Source organism: Typha latifolia, chromosome 7, assembly GCF_019914945.1.
Source record: "Typha latifolia isolate L0001 chromosome 7, TyphaL0001v2, whole genome shotgun sequence".
NCBI lineage: Eukaryota > Viridiplantae > Streptophyta > Magnoliopsida > Poales > Typhaceae > Typha > Typha latifolia.
The window spans coordinates 3,967,839-3,984,120 of record NC_133092.1 but is presented as its reverse complement, the minus strand read 5'-3'; the positions used below and the strand labels follow the sequence as shown (position 1 = coordinate 3,984,120).

At 38.2% G+C, this 16,282-nt stretch overlaps 2 protein-coding genes across 6 annotated transcripts; one reads left to right on the top strand and one right to left on the bottom strand.

Annotated features, from left to right (window-relative positions):
- Positions 1-1,760: 1,760 nt before the first annotated feature.
- LOC140792101 (vacuolar protein sorting-associated protein 9A-like) lies at positions 1,761-11,422 on the top strand. 4 transcript variants are annotated; one of them, XM_073142933.1, is made up of 7 exons: positions 1,761-2,016; positions 4,613-4,760; positions 5,385-5,555; positions 7,101-7,280; positions 7,979-8,270; positions 9,191-9,393; positions 9,509-11,422. In XM_073142933.1, exons 1-6 carry the CDS (start codon positions 1,919-1,921, stop codon positions 9,382-9,384), a joined length of 1,083 nt encoding a protein of 360 aa, XP_072999034.1. In that variant the 5' UTR covers positions 1,761-1,918; the 3' UTR covers positions 9,385-9,393; positions 9,509-11,422. The 4 variants fall into 4 exon arrangements, with proteins under 4 accessions (XP_072999034.1, XP_072999035.1, XP_072999036.1 ...); XM_073142934.1 differs by having other exon boundaries at positions 9,540-9,679; XM_073142935.1 differs by lacking the exon at positions 5,385-5,555.
- On the bottom strand, positions 9,498-15,373 carry LOC140792100 (PHD finger protein At1g33420-like). 2 transcript variants are annotated; one of them, XM_073142931.1, is made up of 5 exons: positions 14,668-15,373; positions 14,024-14,153; positions 12,351-12,566; positions 10,620-11,231; positions 9,498-10,518 (listed from the first exon to the last, which is right to left on the bottom strand). In XM_073142931.1, exons 1-5 carry the CDS (start codon positions 15,023-15,025, stop codon positions 9,672-9,674), a joined length of 2,163 nt encoding a protein of 720 aa, XP_072999032.1. In that variant the 5' UTR covers positions 15,026-15,373; the 3' UTR covers positions 9,498-9,671. The 2 variants fall into 2 exon arrangements, with proteins under 2 accessions (XP_072999032.1, XP_072999033.1); XM_073142932.1 differs by lacking the exons at positions 14,024-14,153; positions 14,668-15,373 and adding an exon at positions 13,322-13,631.
- Positions 15,374-16,282: the final 909 nt, after the last annotated feature.

Below are 16,282 nucleotides of genomic sequence, written 5' to 3'. Positions count from 1 at the left end.
ATGCACATCAACTTGGATAAGTCTTGCCTGTTTGCTCGGTTGGAGGGATAACACTCGCACTAGGCTGACCTATTTGGGTGTAATATGAGTTTCTTTCGCATCCACTATCTAGGCCTCCCTTTGAAGCCACTCTCTCAAGCCAGGATTAGCAGCCCATCAATGACAACCATGAGAGGGGGCTTCCACTTGGAAGGCTAGGACTCTGTCATTCAGAGTCAACCTCACTTTGGTCAAGACAGTCTTGTCAACCCTTTCGATTTATTTTTCTCGGCCTTTTGGGCCTCGGTTTTAGTCATACGGATAAACTCTATTATATAAGTTTTTCTCAACTCTACTACAAGTTTCTCAACCCTCGCAAGGACCTTTCGAGAAGATGCTTGCCCTTCTAGAAAGGATCCTCAAGATGGCTCAACCATTTGCTGTTAGGTCTTCCTCTCCGGGTAATGGCAACTGAGTATAATTTTGGTGTGATCGTTGGGTCGATAGCCTTCCTCTTCAGACTCACTTCCCTTTTGCCTACCACTCCTCCCTTTAGGAGTAGGCCCTTCTCAAGGATTCTAGTAGCTTGAGATGGCATAAAAGATTAGATGGGGAGACCTCGGTCGAGACCAAACAAACTAACACCTATTGCAATGGCTTGGGCTAGCTTGGAGACTCACATAATTCAACCTCCTTGAGGTTCTCAAGTCTCGAGATTTTCTCGGTAGCCTCTGTTAGCTCTCTAATCCTCATGAGTTCCTTTGGCCTTGACTGGGCAATCAGCCCGTAGAAAATTTTCCTGCGCTGCAAGATAAATTTTTTTCTCTAGCTAGTTGTCTTTCGTTAATTCCATGTGGGGGATTTCCTCACTAGGAAGGATGTGAATGACCCTATCCCTTGTCCCCTCTATGGGAACTTGCCAGAATCGCTCCATCATCTTCTTTTTTATTGCATCTTCCTCAAATCTTTTTGGGACTTCTTCCCTAGCCTAGGGTGTCCTCATTTTAGCTGTCCCTACTAGTAGTTAGTCCTCTTAGAGGATAAAGATATTGCGACTGAGACTGCGGTATGTCACATGCCATCCCTTCGACATGTTTTTGTGGCTTCTTTAGAAAGAGAGGAATTAACAAGTTTTTAGAAAGAAGCTCGAAAGGCAACTAACATATGCGACTCCTTTTCTATTTTCTGGAAGGAGTGGAAGTCTACCTTTCCTTTCCATTTCATTTGAAAATTTCTTAGCTTTAATTTAACATTTCTCCTCTCCCTATTACCCTCTCGGGATATTGATTTCCCCTTGATAATTTAATTGGACTAGACCCGCTTTTCTAATAAAATATACTAATTTATAGTTCATAATTCGTCCTTCTATAAGTCTATAGATTGTCAATTAAGCTCAAGATTATAATCGAATAACCCCTAGAAATGCATTTATAAAGTGTAATATAAAAATTAGAATTTTAATTTGTAGAACATGCTTTAACTAAGTTGGTGTTAAAATACATTCTCTCAATCTTTAATTCAAAGAAAATAGAGATGATGTGAGATTTTTTAGTTTCATTAATATCTCATTGAACACTGTAGAATAGGTATCTTGAAACACATAAAACCAAACACGTGTTCCTTAATGAGAATCATTTTTACTCGACATTCTCAATCTTACCCTTTATATTATATACTTTTATTTGCAAGTACCTTTTTCCCAATTAAAAGAAGTCTGTACGAAAATTAGCATTGCAAGGGGTTATTTGCATAAAGCCTAAAACTTAAACTCGGACTCTCTTGCAACGCCCACATATACCTACCGTTCCTCGCGGTCTTCCCCTTGTCTCATTATTTTTCCTTTTATTTAATTACCGCGAGAATGATAGATATAGAGAGGTAAAATGGCGACATAGTTTGTCCGCCGCAGACGAGATCCAAGCCGATTCTTGGACTTGCCATGGACGCTTCCGCGACTTCTCAGAATCTCGATTTCTACGGCTTCCTCGAGCGCATGCGCCGCCCCGCGGCTGCCGATCTTGTCCGCGCCGTCAAGAGGTCGATTCTTGGGATCTCTTATCCCCCTCGATTCGCTTCCGTGCTTGAATTCTGTTGTTTTTATTTTCTTGGGTGATCATTTGATAGGTTTTTAGGGGGTTTCTTGGTGTCTGGTCTTCTAATTGGCTTCGTTTGGTTTGGATTGGAGGTTGGGTGTGGGGAAGAGCGAGTTTCTCGTTTCTTGATCGATCGATCGATTAGGGTTTTGACTGTGAGCGATATGGTTGATGTTGATCGTTACTTGAATTTGTTACTTTAGGTTTTGGTTTCTGAATTATATCATGGTTGGACTAGACTGTGTTCTTCTGATGATTAGTGGCGAAAGATTCGGTGGGTTGTGCGGTGCTTGATATGTTTGGAATTCTTCTGATGCTCAATACTCTTGACTAACGTTGTTTTGCTGTTAGGGATAGATGAGAGGCATCCACAATAATAGTCTTTAGCAAATTTTATCTTGATTACCCCTTTTTTGATGTTCTAGTGTTCTTATCCGGTGGAAAAATTGAATTTATTTTCATTCTCTTAGATCCAGAGGTTTCTTGATTTGATATGTAGTAGACTAAGGCTTGCACTTTGACCAATTGGGCATTCATATATAGCTCTTTGCACGGACTTCCAGTGACTTTGTGGCTATTACTTTTTCCTCTATTTGACTGTTGGACCCTCTTGATGGGTCTAGCTGATTCTTCTTCTGTAGCAATTCTCTTTTATTAGACTGCTTTACTTTAGAAATTCGAAGAACCATACATCTTAAAATATAATTCAATGATTTGAGGGTAGGGGGCATCTGAACTTTTTGAAATATTGGTGGTGGAAGGTGGAGATCAAGAAAAAGAAGAGCTTAGTTGTAAGAAGATTTGCAACTTTTCTCTCTGCCTATGCTCATGCCATTTATGATTTCTTATCATGTGCTTATTCTCTGTCATTGGACAGAATTTGTGAGGCAAGCCAAACATAACCGTATGGTAGTCTGGTGTAGAGCAAGCTATTTTATAAGAAACCACGTTAAGGCTCTTATCCCCTTCTTTCTGTAATTGACATTTAGTGTGTCATCTCCTTTTCTTTGTTCCTTTGAATGCATTACTTATAACACTCATTATCTAATAATTTATGCAGCTGAATCATCCTAGTTTTATTTTTCCTTTTCAAGAAAATGAGTGACGTCTTTCTCAGTTTCCTCTTCCAAGATAATCTTTTGTTAACCTTGAATCACCATGTTATTTTGGCTCATCTCGTAAGGCTTTTCATAAATACGAGATTGGCTAAAGGAAATTTCAAGTTTGGTAAGGCCATAGGAAGAATGGACAAACTTTTTACTATAATGGCATAATTTAGCAGATTGACATCAAATTGCTAGAAAACAGTGTCATAATTTTGCTAAACCAAAATTTGCCCAAAGAGAGGTCACTCACCTAGTAGAATTGTCTATCTTAATGGGGCTACATTTTTTATTCATTCCGCATAAGAGCAACCATCTGAAAGTTACTTTAGACAAGGAAACATTTCTAGATAAAGGCGAATAATTATAGTTGATGATATAGATGTTATCTTTAGACAAGGAAACTTTTCCAAATTATCAAGTAGGATACAAGTCTGTGTTGTGGTGGCTAAAGGGAATTATCTTTTCATATATATTATGCAAATCAACGTTTTAAAAAGCGGTCGTGGGTGGCAGGCGGGCGACAAGGCGGGTGACAAGGCGGTCTAGTATTTTAAATATAAATAAATAAATAAGTATAGTATATACAGAAATTTTAATAGTGCACTAAATCAAAACACTAAATAACATAATCACATTGGCTAATTGCTTATTAGTGATAACTGAATAACTGAGATATTTATTTACTAACTCTAGTTTATTCACATGAATCACATTTCAAAATCCTCTAATCAGAAATTATATACTTAAATAGCAGGCAATTAGTAATTCCCCCAATTAATAATGCATCACAGTGAAAAAAAAATTCTTCTCTGTATCTTAATTTAATAATTCATAAAGCAATTAGCAATTAACTCCTCTAAATTGGTTAGTTTTATTAAACCCGGTCCGCTATAAAACCCGACCCGCTCACTAATAACCGTATCTCGACTTGGTGGGCCGAAGCGCTAGCCCGCCAAGTCGGGCCAGGCGGCCCACCTAGCACTATTTAGCGCCTAGGCAGCCCGCCAAAGCACTTGGCCGCCTTTTGCTGACGCCTTTCAACATGGCGGGCGACCGGTGCACCCGCCCCGCCATGGCGGCCGCCTTTTCCGCTTTTCAAAACAGTGATACAAATATTTGGTACCCTTGTACTTTTTTTCCTTTTTGGTGATGCTTAAGTTAGTAGCTGCTTGGAAAGTGTTTTCAAGTTGATTGATTGGACTTCTTTTCTCTAAGTTCTATTTAGTTGGCTTATTGAAACATCAGAAATTGAATCCGTTAATTTTCCATTTAGATCTTCATTATTTACTTTCAGAAATAAATTATCAGTTATTATTATCTTTGTGTATTATAATTTTTTATCATTTGTGAAAGTTTTCTAGTAACTTGTTTTCTGATGAATGTTTGTATATTTTTTTACTATAATACTAATTTTACACATTACCCTTATTACAGCTTCATTGTGTCCTTTACATACCAAGCAACTGATGCTGAAAATGACAGCAAAAAGATACAAGAGTTTCTTATGACAATGGAAACCACTATCAAAGGACATCCCTTGTGGGCTCATGCTGCAGATGAAGAAATTGATTGTGCTATTGAGGTAATATTCATCTCAACAGAAATTCTGCATATTTTACATGCTCTACATTTTCTAACTATTATCAATATGCGTTGCTCTGCTGCTTGTATAAAATGTTTTAATTGTAGTCAATCTCAATATATTAGCATAAAATGTGTGTGACATATTATCTGACTAGCATATGTATGTAGAGCTTCCAGTTATTTTGCCAATGGTCAATCATAAACAAGCTTTTATCAACTGTCATGATTCTCCCACATAATACCCCATTATGGCCAGTATCTCTACAGATTCATGCTACTGTTGATGACCTTGTGCAGCAAATTTATATATAACTGGTTATTACATTCTTCATTAAAAAAAATTGAAAAATAATACATTCTTGATTATGCATGTATATGTACGTATATATACATAATCAGCTCTTTTACTGCTCTTTTTTTAGTAAGTATATTTTATTCTATATGACGGGAATACTCTATACTATTCGATATCCTAGAAATTTCGTAATTATGTTCCATTTAATAAAGTTTGATTATTTTGAATGTTACTTTTTTCTGGAATACAGTTATCTGCAGGTCAATTTGTTTCTTGCAAGTATTTTCCTAGCTTGAAATTTCCTTGAAACAATTCTATACAATGTAGGGATTAGAAAAATTTGTCATGACAAAGTTGTTCAACCGGACATTTGCCTCCTCTCCTGAAGATGCTAAAGCGGACATGGATATTTTTGAGAAAATTCGGTTATTGCAGCATTTTGTTAAGCCTAACCATTTGGATGTGCCTGTAATTATACAGAATGAAGCGTCATGGCTGGTATGCAGGAGATCCTGTTAGAACTTTCTACTATGATGCCTTATTGCATGATACACGCAAAAGTTACCTTAACCAATTCATTGTTTGTTAATTTTTGGCATGAAGTCTTGTTTGCTGAGATGGTTAATTACAATTCGCATTGCTGATTTTACTGAAGGCAGGCATCGGGCATGATTGCCTTTTTTAGCAGCAGTTTGCTCTTTTTAAGATAATCCTGTTTGGTAACCAACAAATTAACTCTCTTAAGGTATATCAAATTAGTTACATGTATTTTTTTCCCCCCATCTAATTTTCAATTTTGCTATCTGATCCATGTTTTGTGCAATTCTGTTTAGGATCTAATCACTCCTTTTACGAATTTTTGGTAAATGTCCTTGGCATGTACTTTAATGAGTAATTAATTATTCTATTTATTACTTGTATTCTCATGCTTAAGTTTCTGATGGGTCTAATAGGAATGATTACAAAGGTTCTATGTTTTCGTAAGGTTGGAGTTTAATGTTAATTTTTTCCTGCCCTAGTTTGATTATGTATGGATGTGTGTGTGTGTGTGTCTATATATATATATATATATATATGTATATATAAAATGCAAATGTATGAGGTCTCTCAAGGTATCAACATGATAGTGTGATAACTTATTGATGACAAACTTAATTCAGCAGAGTTGATGGCATACATACTAAAGCATGATGATAGATACTAAGACAGACAACTAGGTAAAATGAAGGGAAGCCTAAGGCATCCTCCATCAAGGCAGGTGCCTAGGCAGTAAAGCGCTCACTTTTTAAAACAATAGCATGCCAATTTTTTCTCTAGTTGCAATCTAGACTGAATTACTGCACAATTGTGTCTGCAGACATCTAACCTTTCCAACTTTCTGGAATTTTAACCTTATGTTGCATGTTGTTTCTTTTTATTGTGTGATGTCAGAAATTATCTTCTTCTCCTTTCATCTAGCGAATCTATCCTCTCAGCATGTATAGTGGAAATTTCGAAAATTTCAGAGGCTTGCTCCTTTTCCATATTCTATAGGGTTCAGTTTGTCATCTGGCTATAGAAATTTGTCACTTATTTAGTTGAGCTTTCTCAACTTGCTTTTGCACGGTAGCTATCTGCAAGTTATTACACAGGCTTCAGTATAGATAGATGGATGGATACAAGGATATGTCTATGCTTGCTTGTATAAGTGCATGTTTGTAGGTGTCAAATATTGCATAAATCAGGGCACCTATACATATGGATTGACTTACAAAACAGCAATTAAATCCTACTTGGACAGATATATGCGCATCTTAAGCATTTTTTATGACAAATTATGCGACAGGATACAGAAATCGTAAAGAAATTTAATAATGATATTCACATGTGAAATGCACCTGTTCTTTGGTTTTCCATGATGGCCAGATTTAAATTTTGTGCTTAAACAAAATTAACGATGCCTTGATTATTCATTGGTCACTGTGCAATAATCTGAATGCTTCTTTTGTGAATGCAAAGTTTGACTGACCAGCTTGTTTTTAACTTTAATTCAATGCCTTCTAGTTTGCAGCCAAAGAACTGCAGAAGATTAATTCTTTCAGATCACCTCGTGAAAAGCTTCTGTGCATTATGAATTGTTGCCAAGTTATCAATAATCTGTTGCTCAATGTGTCAATGTCAATGAATCGGACACCAGCTGGAGCTGATGAATTCCTTCCAATTCTTATTTATGTCACTATCAAGGCAAGCTCTTGTCGGTAACTACCAACTCTTTTCATGTTGCTTTTGTGATGTATAATTTAGGTTTCATCTTGTGCGCATTTGTAGATTGTTTGTTCCAATATTCCCTTTTCTTGGAGTAAGGTTATCTGGTTATCAAAGGTCCAAGGGTTGACATTGCATTGACTTAAGAAAACAGGAATTTTACAATATGGTATCAATTTCCATTTGGAACTTGGAAATCATTTACTAAGTAGGGTATAGTGGAACTCAGAAAAATAAAATTGGATGATTGGCAGGAATAGGATAAAATATTTGGACCTACCGTGCCTTAAAAATAATCTTTCATTTGAATTATTAATGCACAATTTGGTTGAATTTGTTCTTCTCAAAAGTTCTTTTCTTGGATGGCAGGGAAAAAAACAGTTTTTTGTGCTGTTAAATTTTGAGGCAATTATACAGACTAACTTTTTTCTCTTGAACAATTTTGCTTTATTAAATTAAAAGAAATATTAATAACCTCAATGAAGTATGCAACCTGGAGATACAACTGCTTTTACAAAAGAATAGGTTTCCACCCCCACATTCTAATGCTCATGACTTTGCGTCCATACTTTGCACAAAGCATCAAGTTATAACAAACTTATACTCTTCCATATACAATAATTGTGTTATCATATAACTATACATAACTGTATTATGCATTTTAAAAATTGATGTAGGCCAATCCCCCCCAGTTGCATTCAAACCTAAAATTTGTTCAGTTCTTCAGAAGGCAAACAAAGCTTGTGTCAGAAGTTGAATACTATCTTACCAACCTCATCTCAGCAAAGACATTCATAACAAATCTAAATGCCAGTTCCCTGTCCATGGAAGAAAGTGAGTATCAAAAGAATATGCAAGCAGCAAGATTAGCCAGTGAAGTGGCTGTTGCAGTGCCTAGTAATACATTAGGGTCATCTAAAGATCATGCTCCTGCAATTAGCAGACATGGCAAGGAGATCCATACTGGCGGTAATATTTTACCATTTTGATTTAATTGGATGTTTTCCATTAGTGTTATATATACTGATGCATTTCTTGCCAAATTTACTCTGCATGCTGAATCTTTCGACAATGATCTTAAGTCATTAAAAATACTTTTGCTTCATAAGATATATGTATGGACATTGATTAATGGGGTTTTCAGAATAAGTCATTTGTCTTTGTAACTGTAGGAAAAATATATGCGTCATTCAAGTTTATGAATTAATGTGGATAATTCAGCAATGGCTTAACCCCTCCATACATCTTTGTAGTTTGATTAGGTAGCTAGAAGCCTTGACAGAATTTACCTTTTATCTGTCAGCATATAAGTTATGTTAATATATTAATAAGGTGAGAGGACATGTTCTTTATGTATTTGTTATATCAATATGTTTATGCACATAAGAAGTCTCTTTGCCCTCCTTTTGAATATGAACTCATTCATATTCCATCTGGCAAAGGCCTTCGTCATTTGTATTGATTTATGGTGCTCCGGTTCTTGTCTTTTTCCTCGGCCTTTTATTCTGCGACATTTCCTATTTTCTAATTTTGTGTTGTATAAGCATTTTGCTTTGAAGGAAAAGAAAAATATTCACGTGCTACTCATCATTCTTCAGTCACAATATTGCATTCACTCAACAATGCATTTTTGCCATGACGAACTACTTAAACACTTGTTTTTAGAAGTTGGATTTGCTATATGCATTATTTTTAATATTTTTGTTAATATCATCTGAGCCCATTATGATATATCTAGTTTTTGAACGGCGCAAGTTTGGCATCCAACTGATGCTAATCTCTCAAAATATGTCCTTTGCAGCTTATTATATCAGTTAATTCTCGTGTTTCCTGGGATCAAATCTTGGTCAATGCCTGGCTACCTTAACAGTTTGCTTTTGGATTTGCAGGCTCTAGGTACCCTTACATGGAAGAGAATGTGAGAGATCTTACTCCAGAGGATGTCGAGAAGTTGCTAGGGTTATACAAGCAAATTGTGACCAGATACACACTGCTGTCGGAAGCTTTGAGGAGGCTTTCTATAGATGAAGATCAGCTTCTTTATTCTGTAAGAGACTTGCAGGCAGAGATCGAAAGAAAGTGATCAGTAAAGGTAACTTTAATATGCCACTTCTTCCATTTGCTAATAGAATTGGGCAATATTGCCGGAAAAAGGAAAAGCATCCTAGGCTAACTTCAAAATATAATCGCATGTGATTGCAATGCAGGCCCAGAAAACTAACTTCTGCAATTAAGCAGGGAATATAGATAAGCATCCTACACTGGGAAGAAAGAAAGAAAAAGGTTTCCGATTGGCCATATAATTATTACAACAGCCCGGTGCTCCTTCCAACTCTTCTCACTCTGTACATGACATCGACTATATACAAGTCATCCAACAGTTGTCAGACGTCCAAATCGTCCTGCAACGTTGATAGTTGATCCGATTTCGTCCTTGCACCTGCCACCTGAGGAGGTTTGAGACCTTCCACCACCTCGGCCTTTTGGCTTGCACAAGCCCACACACTTTCTGCAGATAAATTTTGCTGGCACCTCCTCCTGATCCCTGATCCCTGCACACCTAGTGTGTTGCCACACTCCGCAAGAATCGCATGCCAGCATCCTCTCACCATCATCGTCCTTGGCACCGCAGCTGCAGTCCACCGTCCAGTTCTCCAAACCCCTCTCCATTCTGAATTGTCCAAGTCTGCGGTGATCCCCAACACACCTTCCTCTGATCCTAACAACTATTCCATTTGAATTTGAACTGAAGACAGCTTTCACCGGAGTAGAATCATTGGCGTCCTCACAGCCCAATAGCTGCTCAGCTTGGAAAGTTTGAAATATGAGGTACGTCTCCTGAAAAGCCTTCGTTGCCTGCAACTTGAGATCAGCAATTGTGGCACTCATCGGTAGAACCAAGAGCTCTGGTGGTGGAGCTGTGTAGTCCTTTGGATGATCGAGCAACTCGACCTCACACCACACATGCAGCACAAATGGATTGAGAGGCAGCAATGCCGACGTAGGCCCGTCATAATGCTTGATGAACTGCTTGCAATCAAGGAGCTTTACTGCTGCGCTGTGGCATCTTGCCCTTGTAGTCTGCGGTTTGAAAGACTGCATGGTAGACGGATTCAAAAGGGCATCATAAAAGAATTTGAGGTCACGAAGGAGATGGTTGGCAGATGGCCCTAGCAAACCACGGGTTGCTGCTGAATGGCTAGAAGCTGCTTCAAGCCTGCTTTGCAGAAGACTAGTTTATGTGAGAGATCATTTACTCATTGAGCAAGGCAAGATATTTTGGAAAGACGACTTGAGGATAATGAACATGAGACTGACCTGAATTCCACTGCACTTGTCTCAGCATTGCACCGGACAGCAACTACCAGACCATCATCTGTCGATTTCCCGCCTAATCCCTTTAGGCAGTAATCAAGCAGTTCTGGCGACTGTATTGCCATAGACGTGGCTCCCCTAAGTGCTCGCCAAGAAACCCACCGAGAAATGCCAACGGCCCGCAAAACCTTGACCATCGCAACCTCTGCATGATCCACGTCCTCCTTTCTCCATGCACATAGTATGGCAGAGGTAGCATCCTTCGGTTGTTCTTTTGCAGATTTTGCCAAATGGTGGTGGTGGGATTCATGGATTAGGAGAGTGACGTAGCGGAAAAGATCCCTCACATTTGCTAGCTGGCGATCTGATAGGGACCAATACAGCGAGATTTTATCCTGCAACTGGGTTCGTGGGGTTCTTCTTTGTGAAAAGATGGACAAGGGTACATTGGAGACGGTATCCACAGCTTCTTGGTAGGAATCTGCGGTAAGAGCGTAGCTACCAGCCCCAAATTTATATCCCCATTCTCCGTACCAAGGATGGCCAGTTCTAACAGCGTGGAGAAGTCTGTACTCCATTCCATACTTCTTGGATATGTCCATTACGGTGACCTTCCTGCAATCCACCAAGTTGGGTCCTTAGACACACATTATTTATGCATGAACAATCTGAGGTATCAGCTTCTGACAAATGCCAGAAGAATATTTGTACCTTACATTACACACACACGCACGACCGCATCCGTGTAGGGGCTTGCAGAGTTTAGCTAGCCATATACAAAGTACATGGGTATTTCTCCATTAAAATACTTGTTCCCTTAGATTAAATTAGCATACAATGCCCGACAATTAACTTACTAAATAAGTCTAGGAAAATTTCAAGAAAATTTCCTATTCTCCCATTTCTCCTTGACTATTTTATGCTTCCTTCCTTTTAATTTACCATCCCATTAAGCAAGAAGACATAAGCTCAATGTGGTATCTTCGAATTATACCTATCTTAATAGTCATCGCCAAACTCTTACCACTTCCTAGTCTCTCTAGAGACCAATACCGACAATCAAATAATTAAGCGACATCATGCAAACTGTGCTTCAATATTATTTCCAAGCTAGCGTGTCTTCATCAAAAGGAAAGAAAAAAGAAGCTAGCGTGTCACTAGGTATCCACTCAACATCACGAAACTTGGGTGAAAACTAAAAAAACTGCTCATAAAAGGTTAGACATATATGTGGCATGCATCAACTGGATTAGAACAAGCGATAGGAATCATATATATTAAGCCTGTAGAATATGTCATACTTAAGCATAAGAAGAAACTTTCTCAGTACTCCCAGTATGTTCCAGGCATCTACTTTGTTTGTCCTACTACTTACACCTCTCCCAGTTCTGCTGTATAGGAAAAAGTATAGGCTTCACCAATGGAAACTGGTTTTCTGATCCAGGCACCAAGCTTCCAATCTTAATTCCATTTCAGTAACACATATAAGCCAAGCTGGACAGTTGTGCTCAGTCTCTATATATATTACCAAGGGCGTTCCAACCAAATCAAACGCTGCTTATGTGTTTCAGCTCGCATTGTGAAACTACAAGCTACTAACAAAAGATATTCCTAAAGATGTCTAGTGTGTTACTGCAGCATGCCTGAACTTGAGTTTTAAACAAGATCAAAATAATGCTGATCCTATACAAGTTTAGGTAACAAGTATAAAATCACAATATAAGATCTGCATACCTGACACACAGCAGTATACATAGCCGATCCCAGAAACCCATGATGTCACGTCCGGTTAAATATTTTGATCCACCTTCACGACCATTAACTCTGAGAAGATGGCCATAACCATTAGCATGCACTACAGCATGCAGCAAATGAGAAGAATCCTCCAACTGCAGGTACGCCCAGTCTTCTAATTCATCACCTGTCATCTCATACTTGCACAAGGCACACCTGTAAACAGAAGGCCATGACCATGTGAGAAAATGCATCACTTAAATCTAAAACGATCCACCACCTGAAAAGATCATAAATCACCCAAAAAGTTAATTTAGAATCATTCAATTATGCAACTCCAATATATAAGCAGCATAGACATCTCACTTTTCCAAGATCTATATGCTGCAAAATTCACGATCCTTAGATCTGTTAAATCAAGAACAAATACCATACAATTTGTTGGCCAATGTCCAGGACAATACAGAGGAAAATGAAGAATGACTAAGCAACCACAACCTATAGCGAGTTACACATACAGTTTCTGACATATGGCTAACATGCCTAGCCACTAACAAGGTGCGCTTAAATACACCTCTCTGGAGGTGAACCAAAAATTCCTATATTCACATTAATCAAAAGCTACACAGTAAGTCTGCCTAAACCCACAAACCAGTAGACAGCTGACAAAGCTCCATAAAGTTTTTGAACAAAAGAACACATTCCTGTTGCCTTCAGATCCATTTAATGATTGCTCAGATTACAGGAATCATTACAGATTGAAAATTGCTTTTGTTTCATTTAAGTATCTAAGTACTGCAGTAGCATCCAGAAAGTCTTCACTATGAAATGCAGAAAAAAATGCTAGAAAGCTGCGCACATTGAGCTGCAATGAGAATCAATATAACAAAAGCAATCAAAAGAAACATTACATGGCTGAAACCAAGATAAGCAAACATAATCAGCAAGAACATGCTTAGAATTCACCATACCAATTATCACTCTGTATCCCAAGAGGTGACCTTCTAGAACCATAGTGTAATAAAAGATATGTGGTTTGATGTTTTCGCTGAAGCTCTACAACCGAGTGATCTAACACAAATGTACAACCCAAAGAGCACTTCAATAATGAAGTTCTCGAAATTGTAGAAGAGCTCATGCTGGCAACAATTATTGTCTCATTTCTCCTTAAACTGGCATTCAGATATCTCTTACAAGCCTAAGCACTATTGAAAGTTTAAAATCCATGGTACCACTGCAAATAGATATTAAGGAACACAAAATGGAACGGAGCTCTACATATTAGCCACTAGACATGCTCCATATTTCAAAAGGATGCCTCAGCCAAGACTGAAACAAAATATGGTTGTAGGGATAGGTATCAAGAAAGGAGTCCAAGAATTTTGTTCATGAAAGAATAGATGCATTTGGGGAAAACTCTGTACAACGCCAAACATAGAGCAGAAGAAAATTCTGTGCAAGGCCAAACTTATCAGAAGAAAATTCTGGTTAGAAAAGGTCAGACTTAACTATGATCTCAGAATATCTTCATGAAAGATTCCATGCGATAGGCAAACCTCTAATACCCACCCAAATTATAAAAAAAAAAAAAAAAACCATCTGCCATCACTTTGAATCAAACAGAAATCTATTTTAAGTCAAAACTAATCTCTGTCATGAAAGGTGCTTCCCACCTTGATTCAGAGGGGGGCAACAAAGTTCCACACCGAATGCAACAAGTCTGACGACAACCAGACAAAGGATTGGCATCATTCTGAATAATAAAGTGGTACCGCTTCCCACAAACTGGGTGGCCACTCCACCCTGCAATAGTGTCAATAAAACTCAAGGATGTAAAGAAAAGGTAAAGTTAACAAAGAATAAAATAAATAATTTGAATCAATAAATTTGAATTTTTTTAAAAACAAAGTAATCAAGAATACATACATTTGGCGTAGATCAAACAAAATAAAGAGCTAGTATGCTACCTTATATTAAAATACCACGGAAATTATAAAGACCTACATATATTTATTGCTAAAAGCCATTACTATAAAGCCAACTGTATTGGAACAAATTACTTGATAAAATATTGTCAAAAGAAAATCTCATACTTAAGCTCATTCAAATTTTAAATTCACCAAAAATATCGTGATAAAATAAACAATTTAAATGTTACAAATATCAAAATTAACTATATTACAAAATAACAAATAATAAAGGAAAAAGAGAAACCTTAAAAAAATTTAAAGATCATCAAAATGGAAATTATTGGCACGACAAGAAATATTCTGTAATGGTATTAAAACAGTAAAATATCAAGAAAATTTATTCTCACCTACGACTCTACACTGATCACAGTATATTGATTTAGATCTCGGCACATCTTCTTCCACGACGTTGAGCTCGACGGCAGTCCCCGCCTCCTCGCTTTCCGCCTCGCCAACCCGGAAAGTCAGCCGCCATATCATAATATGTGGCGGCGCGGCGGCGGCCGGCGGCGAGAGTATCAACGGCGGCGGAAGGAGCCGTGCATGCCTCGAGAGGAACTCCCTCACGTTCGACCTAAAAGGCCCGTCGAACCCTCCGCCGGCGCCGATACCCTCCTCGCCGCCTGCCGGAAAACTCAGAAAATCGCATAGATCGGCCGTGACCCGTCTCTTCGCTCTCTTGAGCGGCCGCCCGTTGACCACCATCGGATCGGATCCCGTCGCCGGATCTCGCGGTTCCAGCGCGCCAGGCGCCGTTGAGGTTGGGGTTAGGGTTAGGTTTGGAGATGAGGGTAACGATCGAGGAAGAAGACCAAACTAGGGTTAATTTTGCGGCTAGGGTTAGGTTAGGGTTAGGGTTACGGCTAAAGAAATAGAGAAAGAGAGAGAGAGGAGACGAGGGGACGGATGAGATCGATCGTGCCGCCTCGCGAATCGAGATTATGGTTCGATTCAATCTTGGGTTAGGGTTAAGTTTAAAGTACGGTCAGGGTTTCTGAAAAGAGAGCGGGAAAAGTTGGTGGAATAAAAAGGACCGCGCCTAATTTTGGGATCTCTTTTTTACTTTATATTTAAGGAATACTTATGGCGGTGAGTGACAGCTGGATCAGCGGTGAATATATGGGCAAGAGGAAATATTAAAAAGTGAGTAAATACAGCCAGTAAATAACCAAATTACCGAAATAACCTTGAAAACTTGCATTAGTTTTGGCTCATGTTTGCTAATGTGATTTCTAGAGTATAATAAACGTATAAGATATTCGTTAATTGTTTCCAACTGATGCATTCATTGAGATCCAAACACTGCGTTGCACGAATTCGTAAAAGGAAAAATAAATCAAATTTTCCGTGCTCAATTAAAATAATTGTTTTGCTTTCATTTTGGTTGAGCAGAAACCAAGTTGTTTTCCACTTTAGCTTTAGGGGTATTACGGGAAGAAAAATAATTTGGATAAGAAAAAGGGTGAATTACGAGAGTACCCTCGAGCAGGATAAGTTGAGACTCGTTCCACATTCCGGTTCTTTCTGCTCCCAAATTGGTAGCAGGAAAAAGAGGGGAAATGGTGGAAGCCAACAAATATTCGGAATATTTAATCGGAATAACACCCCAAAAAAAAAACAAATGTTTGAAAAATAGGATGGCCCCAGAAAAGAGGATCCACTCCTGGTATTTCTAACAAATTTCAAGAGACATCCAGGAAACATGCTGGCTCAGTTTAAAATTGGGAGTTTGCTTTTATTTATTATTATTATTTTTCTTTTGAGCTTGAAGGCTATATACGGGCTGGATAAAAGGCCAATATTTTTTAAATATAAAGATACTTAGGTTCTATAAAAAATTTTTAACCAATATAGTAAGCTGACTAATCTAGACTTTAAGTTACGTGCGTCGTCAAACAATAGCTCTGAATCAAACGCCGTTAAAATCTGCTTTAAACTATCGCGATGTCGAACTGCTCATTC

Coding starts and splice junctions, on each gene's coding strand:
- LOC140792100 (XM_073142931.1), bottom strand. CDS start 15,025: ATGGTGGTCAACGGGCGGCCGCTCAAGAGAGCGAAGAGACGGGTCACG. Junction 14,154..14,667: donor TGATCAGTGTAGAGTCGTAG/GTGAGAATAAAT, acceptor ACACTATTGCAG/GGTGGAGTGGCCACCCAGTT. Junction 11,232..12,350: donor TGTATACTGCTGTGTGTCAG/GTATGCAGATCT, acceptor GGTGGATTGCAG/GAAGGTCACCGTAATGGACA.
- LOC140792101 (XM_073142933.1), top strand. CDS start 1,919: ATGGACGCTTCCGCGACTTCTCAGAATCTCGATTTCTACGGCTTCCTC. Junction 2,017..4,612: donor CTTGTCCGCGCCGTCAAGAG/GTCGATTCTTGG, acceptor CCCTTATTACAG/CTTCATTGTGTCCTTTACAT. Junction 8,271..9,190: donor CAAGGAGATCCATACTGGCG/GTAATATTTTAC, acceptor TTGGATTTGCAG/GCTCTAGGTACCCTTACATG.